The sequence below is a fragment of the Oncorhynchus clarkii genome, chromosome 29, assembly GCF_045791955.1.
Source record: "Oncorhynchus clarkii lewisi isolate Uvic-CL-2024 chromosome 29, UVic_Ocla_1.0, whole genome shotgun sequence".
Taxonomy (NCBI): domain Eukaryota; kingdom Metazoa; phylum Chordata; class Actinopteri; order Salmoniformes; family Salmonidae; genus Oncorhynchus; species Oncorhynchus clarkii.
Window position 1 is genome coordinate 9,394,844 of NC_092175.1, and position 9,983 is coordinate 9,404,826.

At 46.7% G+C, this 9,983-nt stretch overlaps 1 protein-coding gene across 2 annotated transcripts in view; it reads left to right on the top strand.

Moving 5' to 3' along the window:
• LOC139388313 (tubulin tyrosine ligase-like family, member 11) overlaps window positions 1-9,983 on the top strand; it is a 39,910-nt gene that overhangs the window by 26,237 nt on the left and 3,690 nt on the right. For both annotated transcript variants that reach the window (XM_071134914.1, XM_071134915.1), the window contains exons 8-9: window positions 9,132-9,359; window positions 9,598-9,704. In XM_071134914.1, the coding sequence (XP_070991015.1) occupies window positions 9,132-9,359; window positions 9,598-9,704 (335 nt within the window). The remainder of the gene's footprint in view (window positions 1-9,131; window positions 9,360-9,597; window positions 9,705-9,983) is intronic.

Here is a 9,983-nt window from a genome sequence, read left to right on the forward strand (position 1 = left end):
CACCGCGAAGGTGGTTCTAAGGCCAGGGCCCGTATCCACAAAGCGTCTCAGATTGCTGATCCGGGATTTGTCCGTATAATATTATAATCTGAAATGCTTAACTGCTCTGAGATCAGCACTCCTTCTCTGAGATGCTTTGTGAATACAGGCCACCCATCCATAGCTGCTGGTACTGTTCATCTTTCGACTTCTCTCTCGCTCTCCCAGGGGGATGTCGTGGGCTCAAAACAGAACAGGCAATAACAATGTTAGCAGGAAAGCAATAACAACTCGAACAACTCTGCGGTTTTCCCTGTTTTCACTGGAACTGGATGGGATACACTTCTGTTTTCCTCGTCCTCGCTCTGGCTGGCTATTAATGAGTTAATAAAGGCTCACTCTCTCAGCATACCTCTCATTATCCGACGTTTACTGTTCCGGAATGCGTTAAAAAAAAATGCTGATCAGGGACTCCTCTCTTCAACTCTAGGAAAACAATGTGTGTTTCCAGCGTCATTTGGCGTTGCTTACTCAGCAGATGGTGCAGGTACATCCGCAACCAAACGTACCAGAGTGGATTATAACCGCAGGCAGCTTTAGATGCTGTAGAGAGGTAGGATGTAGAATGTGGAAAAGATGGCACATCGGAAGGTAGGACACAAAGGTAGGCTGTAGACTAGAGACATACTTTTGTATATATAGTGTATGTGGACACCCCTTCAAATGAGTGGATTCGGCTATTTCAGCCACACCCGTTGCTGACAGGTGAATAAAATTGAGCACACACCCATGCAAGCTCCATAGACAAACATTGGCAGTAGAATGGCCTTACTGAACAGCTCTGTCATAGGATGCCACCTTTCCAACAAGTCAGTTCGTCAACTTTCTGCCCTTCTAGAGCTGCCCCGATCAACTGTAAGTGCTGTTATTGTGAAGTGGAAATGTCTAGGAGCAACAACGACTCTGTTTGCATTGTAGTAGGCCACACAAGCTCACAGAATGGGACCGCCGAGTGCTGAAGCTTGTAAAAATCATCTGTCCTCTAATGCAACACTCACTACCGAGTTCCAAACTGCCTCTGGAAGCAGCGTCAACAGAATAACTGTTCATCGGGAGCTTCGTGAAATGGGTTTCCATGGCCGAGCAGCCTTAGATCAACATGTGCAATGCCAACCGTCGACTGGAGTGGTGTAAACCTCGCCCTCGCCATCATTGGACTCTGGAGCAGTGGAAACACGTTCTCTGGAGTGATGATTCACGATTCACTATCTGGCAGTCCGACGGACAAATCTGGGATTGGCGGATGCCAGGAGAACGCCATTTTCCCCATGCATATTGCCAACTGTAAAGTTTGGTGGAGGAATAATGGTCTGGGGCTGTTTCTCATGGTTTGGGCTAGGCCCCTTAGTTCCAGTGAACTGAAATCTTAACGCTACAGCATACAATGACATTCTAGACTATTCTGTGCTTCCACTTTGTGGCAACAGTTTGGGGAAGGCCCTTTCCTGTTTCAGCATGTCAATGCCCCTGTGCACAAAGTGAGCTCCATACAGAAATAGTTTGTTGAGATCGGTGTGGAAGACCTTGACTGGCCTGCACAGAGCCCTGACCTCAACCCCATCGAACACCCGTGGTGTAAAGTACTTAAGTAAAAAAAATACATGAAAGTACTACTTAAGTCGTTTTTGGGGGTATCTGTACTTTACTATGTATATTTGACTACTTTTACTTCCCTACATTCTTAAAGAAAAGTATGTACTTTTTACTCCATACATTTTCCCTGATACCCAAATGTACTCATTTACATTTTGAATGCTTAGCAGGACAGGAAAATGGTCTAATTCACATACTTATCAAGAGAACATCCCTACTGCCCATCCCTATCTGGCGCTCACTAAACACATGCTTTGTTTGTAAATTATGTCTGAGTGTTGGAGTGGGCCCCTGGCTATCTGTAAAAAAAATACATGTATAAATGCATATAGTCTGGGTAGCCATTTGATTAGCTGTTCAGGAGTCTTATGGCTTGGGGGTAGAAACTGTTAAGAAGCTTTTTGGACCTAGACTTGGTGTTCCGGTACTGCTTGCCGTGTGGTAACAGAGAGAACAGTCTATGACTAGGGTGGCTGGAGTCTTTGGCAATTTTTAGGGCCTTCAACTGACACCGCCTGGTATAGAGGTCCTGGATGGCAGAAAGCTTGGCCCCGGTGATGTACTGGGCCGTACCACTACCCTCTGTAGTGCCTTGTGGTCGGAGGCTGAGCAGTTACTATACCAGGCAGTGATGAAACCAGTGCGGATGCCCTCGATGGTGCAGCTGTAGAACCTTTTGAGTATCTGAGGACCCATGCCAAATCTTTTCAGTCTCCTGAGGGGGAATATGTGTTGTCGTGCCCTCTTCACGACTGTCTTGGTGTGTTTAGACCATGATAGTTTGTTGGTGTTGTGGACACCAAGGAACTTGAATCTCTCAACCTGCTCCAGAATTAAGGCGTACTCGGCCCTCCTTTTCCTGTAGTCCACGATTGTCTCCTTTTGTCTTGATCACGTTGAGGGAGAGGTTGTTATCCTGGCACCACACAGCCAGGTCTCTGACCTCCTCCCTGTCATTGTCGGTGATCAGGCCTACCACTGTTGTGTCATCAGCAAACTTAATGATGGTGTTGAAGTCAAATATAGAGGTAAAAAAATAGAGAGCGTTGAAAGACATTGGTGAGGTTAGACAGGAGGGAGTGAGAGAGCTAGACAGGCAGGATGAATAATTACGGTTCGATCGGCACCCAGAGAGAGGGAGAATGGAGAGGTTTGATGGTATCACTGACACACTCAGACATGCAGCGCACTCACCTAGCACATTAATCTTTCAGCACAGACTCTGTGTTACGGTGTTACGCTGAGCTATGGTGAGCTGAGGTGTGTGTCGCGGTGAGCTACGACGTGTGTCCTGTGCCGTCGGCGAGGACGATTTATGAGTTGGAATGAGGTGTGTGTGTGTGTGTGTGTCATTACTTCACACTCACATCCCAACCTACAGGAAGCTTTACCTGACTGAAACCCACTTCACTTACCCTGGGGTGCCCCCAATAGCACAGGGCGACCAGGGCTTGGTGAGTATCCCTATCCTCTTCACACTGTATACAACAACGACAACAACAACTGCGTCATCAGGCACCCCAACAACTACGTGGTTAAGCTCTCGGACCGCTGTCCTCGGGCTCCAGATTGGTCCGTCGGACTGTCAGATGGTAAAGCGATATTCATCACTCCAGAGAACGCGTTTCCACTGCTCCAGAGTCCAACGGCAGAGCGCTTTACACCACTCTGGTCGACACCAACGGCCACAGGACAGAGCTCAAAGTATTTGTCAGATGGTGTGATGAACATCACCTACAAGTGAATGTGACAACAAAAAAACAGGAGATTATCCTCAACCCTAAAAGTCCGTTGGGCACCACGGCCCCATAGGGGTGCACAGAGGGAACGTTGAGATTGGGCTGTGCTGGCACACCGCTGTGGAGAGCTCGTCAACGCCGGGTCTATGGCGTCAACACTACAGCATTGCTACATGGTTTGGTAACCTGACCGTGTAGCCCGATGCCCAAATCTTGAGATTAACCAAGACCGCAGGGAAGATTTATAGGCATGACACTTCCCTCCTCTCTCCAAGACACCATCATCAGACAGGCCAGAAAGGTCACATGGGACCCCATACATGCACTGAAAACAGAGTTCCAGCCATCGAGGAGACGTTATAGGGTGCCTATATGCAGTCGGAACAGATAGAAACATTAGTTTGTACCCCTGTCAATAAAACATCTTAACAACAGGGGAGACATACAGTAGAGATGAGGGAGTTGGCAATGACTGACTGGAGCCTGGCCCGTAGTTCTTCATCATGTGGAACTGCCACCTTGTCACGGCCTGGCCTGACATTAACTTTTTGTGTGGTTGGTTGGGTGGGGTGTGTGTGTGTGTGATTGAGTGTTATTCTCAATTGATTCTATTTATTTGTGTATTATGTGGGAGCAGCAGCATTCTCTATTGTCCAAGGGGACAATAAAGTATATTTATATGAAATGAGAGGACCATTTGTAGCATTTCCTGTGTATTTGCTCTGGTTCTGTTTTGGATCTGCTTTTCTTGTTGCCGGGCTGATTTGAGCCCATTAAAGGCAGAAATACCACCTTTTGTGGAGCCGGGCCACAGGAGCCTTTTCTCTAGTTCTAAAACTGCTGGAAAAGGTGAAGGGCTGAGCCAACTGGCAGAAGACCCATAGTAAGGAAGACTGTCTTTCCTTCAAGCCAAACCTAGATTACACTGACTGCCTGGTGACAAATTCACACTATCCTGCGCCATTGCTCTTTTTCCCCCAACACTCCTATTCAACTTCAATGGGATGCTTCAGCCTGAATCTGCGTTTCCCCTTTACATCTGTATTTTCCCACCCAGTGAAGGCTCTGATTCAGACAAGTAGAACATTTGTCAGCTGCACACTTTGGTCAACAACAACCGGGCTGTTTTATCATTGATCAATGCTACTTTCTCGTTTCCGTGGTCACGTTGGTTACTGGAGGGTGACGATTCACAAAGTTGCCGTGAGAAAACAGAAAGTGGAATATAGATTGTTTTAGCTCCTCCTTTAGCTGGCTACGGTTGGCTTGGCAGGGAGTGTTTTGGAAACGCTAGCTGCTGGTTAAACCCCCCTCTGCAGTGTGACAGCAGGTTTAAGAGTTATGTGGCCACTCTGCTACCACCACAGCAATTTGAGTGGAGAGGGAGAGATGTGGGAGGGAGAGATGGATGTGGATGACAGGAGAGTGGACGGATAAAGGGTGGGAATGAGGTTGTTTCTTCTGTCATTGATTAGCTGTAGCTCAGCTCTGTGGTTACCCTTTCCAATGGACAGTCTCTCTCTCACTCTCGCTCTCTCGGTCTCTCTCTCGGTGTCTCTCTCTCGGTGGCTCTCTCTCTCTCGGTGGCTCTCTCTCTCTCCTACTATGCACCAACAGTAGACCCTAATCGCTCCTCTGCACTCTACCCATTCTCCTATTTCTTCATATATTTTATTTTTTTAGCTTCTGTCCTTTTCTCTCTCCCTCTCTTGCTCAACCTATTGTTGACTCTTTCTCTTGCCTCCACCCTGTTACCATCGCCCACACATAATCGTCCAGGGTAAGTCTACTCTCCAGTTTGGAGAAACAAAGTCGGACAACACTTTCTTTGGACAAGAAATGTCATCATTTCTCTCCTTAGATGAGCCGTATTCAAAGGGGAAAACCCACAAAAATGTTGCATCATCGTGATGATGCGGCCGGTGACACATTTGCTTCTTGAATGTCCGATATCTTGAAGACTTGACTGATGACACGCACAACACTTTGGGACTGTATTAACAGTCAGCTAATGAAAAAAATGTTGTTGAGTGGATAATTGATTTGTGTTTTGAGAGCGGTTGTAGAGGTCAGATCGGTCGTTGTTGTTTTCTGGGCCTGTCGAATAGTATAGTTGTATAATTATCAGTAAAGCTGTCTCTGCTTTTCACATCTGCAGCATTTGTAAGCTCACAGGGACAGAATAGACAGTACCAGTCAAAATTTTGGACACACCTAGTCATTCCAGGGTTTGTCTTTATTTGGACTATTTTCTACATTGTAGAATAATAGTGAAGACATCAAAACTATGAAATAACACATGGTAACCAAAAAAGTGTTAAACAAATCAAAATATATTTTATATTTGAGATTCTTCAAATTAGCCACCCTTTGCCTTGATGACAGCTTTTCACACTCTTGGCATTCTCTCAACCAGCTTCATGAGTTAGTCACTGGGAATGCATTTCAATTAACATGTGTGCCTTGTTAAAAGGTCATTTGTGGAATTTCTTGCCTTTAATGCTTTTGAGCCAATCAGTTGTGTTGTGACAAGGTAGGGGTGATGTACAGAAGGTGGACCCGTTTGGTCAAAGACCACGTCCATATTATGGCAAGAACAGCTCAAATAGGCAAAGAGAAATGACGGTCCATCCCTTAAGACATGAAGGTCAATCAAAGTTTCTTCAAGTGCCGTCGCAAAAACCATCAAGCGCTATGATGAAACTGGCTCTCATAAGGACTGCCACAGGAAATGAAGAACCAGAGTTTCCTCTGCTGCAGAGGAAAAGTTCATTAGTTACCAGCCTCAGATTGCAGCCCAAACAAATTCTTCAGAGTTCAAGTAACAGACACATCTCAACATCAACTGTTCAGAGGAGACTGAATCAGTCCTTCATGGTCGAATTGCTGCGAAGAAGCCACTACTAAAGGACATCAATAAGAAGAAGAGACTTGGGCCAAGAAACACGAGCAATGGACATTAGGCCGGTGGAAATCTGTCCTTTGGTCTGATTCCAAATTTGAGATTTTTGGTTCCAACTGCCTGCCGTGTCTTTGTGAGAGGCAGAGTAGGTGAACAGATGATATCTGTGTGGTTCATACCGTGAAGCATGGAGGAGGAGGTGTGATGGTGCTTTGCTGATGACACCGTTTGTGATTTATTTAGAATTCAAGGCACACTTAACCAGGAAGGCTACCACAGCATTCTGCAGCAAAACGCCATCCCATCTAGTTTGTGCTTTGTTTTTCAACAGGACAATGACCCAACACACCTTCAGGCTGTGTAAAGGCTATTTGACCAAGAAAGAGAGTGATGTAGTGCTGCATCAGATGACCTGGCCTCCACAATCACCTGACCTCAACCCATTTGAGATCATTTGGGATGAGTTGGACCGCAGAGTGATGAAAAAGCAGCCAACATATGCTCAGCATATGTGGGAACTCCTTCAGGACTGTTGGAAAATAATTCCAGGTGAAGCTGCTTGAGAGAATGCCAAGAGTGTGCAAAGCTGTCATCAAGGCAAAGGGTGGCTACTTTGAAGAATCTGAAATAGAAAATATATTTTGATTTGTTTAACACTTTTTTTTGGCGGGGTTAGTACATGATTCCGTATGTTATTTCATAGTTTGGATGTCTTCACTATTATTCTACAATGTAGAAAATAGTACAAATAAAGAAAAACCCTTGAAATGAGCAGGTGCGTCCACACTTTCGACTGGTACCGTATGTTTTTCACCTCTGTCTCATTCTCTGCTTTATTCTGCCGTCATTCATCAAAGCATGGCACTCTGCATAAAGGTCAAATCGAATAGGTAACGTCAAATACAAAGATATTCCTAGAGAACTGTCTTGAGAGAGAATGGGTTCAAACTGAGTCTGACATAGAAACATGACAGTTAATCTGAGTTGGTCTGTGCGAAAGTCGAGCGCTATCTGTTCTCCCAAGTAGCAGTATGCCACTCAGAACTAAACACTAATTGTTTTGCCACTACAGCTTTGCTCAACACTGCCGAATATCCTCCACAGCCAACGCCGAGTGTTTATGAATTGCTCACACAGGGGAGCTTGAGGGATTCATCTGTGTGTCCTGTCTCCTTCCAGCATGTGTGAATGTATGTTAACCTGCTCTTAGGTCTTCAACCAGGGCAGCCCAAAACTCCTAATTACCTAGCAGAGCTAGCACTGAACCACCTACCTCCTGAAAGAACGACGTTAAGAAAGACTAAAGTTCTTACACAGCTTCTGAAAGGGCGAGTTGTGTTCGTCTCCTCTGGTAGAACACGTGTGGGTGATTTTGTTCCACGTCAACTAAAGGAGCAGAACAGCTACATGTTTTTTTTAACAGCATTACAGTTTTTTTCCCCCCAATGTGCTGCTGATTTGTACGATTCAGTGTCCTGTCGAAGATGAAGGTGAGGTATTATGCAGGGAAAGTGAGGATTGGAGATTTGCATTGTAAGCTCAAATGTTTTGTTCTCGGGAAGTGGTACTCTGCTCCCCTGTTTTCACTTGTGTTTGTGACTGGTTTTCCGGGTTGGCTTTAAATTTCTGTTGACGTTGTCCTTTGTTCATCAAACACGAGCGGTACTTCAGCATATTCAGCTGTTGTATCGGAGAGGAATACAGATATAACATACAGCAAGTTAAACCAGAGTGCTGAGAGTGCTACCTCATTTGTCTTCTGTGCGTGTGCGTGCGTGTGGGTTCCTTTACCTGTGTGGGTGCTGCGGGCCGTGGGTGCATTATCCTAATGATTCGCCACAGTGGGCCAATGGTGGTAGACCCCTGGTCCCTCTTTGAGTACATGGGAGCACCGCTAGAAGAAATGGTGGGATGAACTCCTGCACCCTGTCCTCTCTGGCCCCCTCTCTCCTCCCTTCGGCCCCCTCTTCCTCCCCTGCCTCGAGGACTAATTGAAAGTAAGGTGTGTGGCCTGCATGACATTAACATAATTCAGAAATAATTGCTTTTGTTTCTCCTTGAACCGTAAGAATGTTATGTTGTTCTCCCCTTTTCTCTCTCCTACTCTCCCGCTCGGTCTCTCTCTCCTCTTCTCCCTTGGTCCGCTAAGACGGACCTAGACGTCCAGGAACAGACAGGAGAGCTTAGCATCTTCCGCTCTTCACCACTTAGTTTGTCTTGTTTGTAGTCCATCTGGTAGCCGGCCTTTTAGGTGACATTTGCTACGTGTGTGTGTGTGTGTGCGTGCGTGCGTGCGTGCGTGCGTGCGTGCGTGCCAGGCATGAGTGTGTTATCTGCTCCAGTGAAGAGCCACAGCACAGTGCTTTTATAGACAGATGATTTAATCTCCCGGCCGAGCGCAGTGAAACCTTCCATCCTCCTTTTCCTCCAGCTCGCCTGTCCATCTCCTCTCTCTCTCTTTCTTTCTCCTCCTCTCCAGTATACCAGCTGACTCATTAGGCTGGCCTTGTGCTCCTATGTCCAGAAGGACTATAGAGGCCATTACTCAGCCCTGCTGCCTGGGTACATAGGGTCAGACGCCGCATCAGTGTTACATCACTATAGGCGTCTACACAAGATGGAGACCGCTCTTATTCACTCATAGATCACCTCCTATCAACACACAATTCCCCTAAATAACCTCTCTCTCTTTCTCTCAATCTATCTCTGTCTTCTCACTCACACACACACACACACACACACACACACACACACACACACACACACACACACACACACACACACACCTCCGTAGAATAGGTGAATCTAGGTGGATACACCCACTTCCCATCAATGACCCTCCCCCTCTCCTCCCCCAGGTCCTACCCAGAGCACCAGCAGGAGGAGCTGTTGGGGTCACCAGTGAGGGGGGCTGGGGAGGAGGGGCGTGTCCTGCCCTCTATGTGTCTGAAGCAGGTGTTCCCTAAGTACACCAAGCAGTTCAGTTACCTGCGGACCGTGGAGCGCATCACTGCCCTCTTCCTGCGCTTCCTGGGCATCAAGGGCAACATGCGCCTGGGGCCCACTGGCTTCAGAACCTTCATCAGGTACTAGTTCCTCTTCCTCACCCCTTACACACACACAGAGTCAGAGCTTACGTTGGTGTGCGCATGGACTTATTGTCAAGCAGTGCCTTAGCATGGTTCTTTTTTGATAAGTAACCTAATTTGTCTGTTGTTTCAAGCGATTCCACTTCTTGGCTGCCGATGGTGCGTTGTGTTCTTTTTCAGGTCAATAAAACCCATAGGCCACATAAAACCATGCTATCCGTCTGTCTGTGTGTAGGAACTGTAAACTGAGCAACAGTCACTTCTCCATGGCGACTGTGGATATCCTCTACATCGACGTCACACGACGCTGGGCCAGCATGCTGCCTGGCTCCAGAGAAGCGGGTAACCCTCCGGCCAATCACAAGTCACCTCTCACACAGCCCACCAGTCACAAATCACTCTGCCCACCAATAACAACAAACCGTATTTGTGTTAGCCCGCTGAACTAAGCACTAGGTATTCGTTGGGGGAGCTAATGCACGTCTTCAGGTCTCCGGCAGAACTAGCTGTGACCTTTTTTTAGAATTGGCCAGGTTTTGTTTTTGGATCTAACTGTCCACGGAATCCCCTCTCACATCATTGAAATGAGCTCACAGCGTAGTGACATCCATTTGTGAGAGC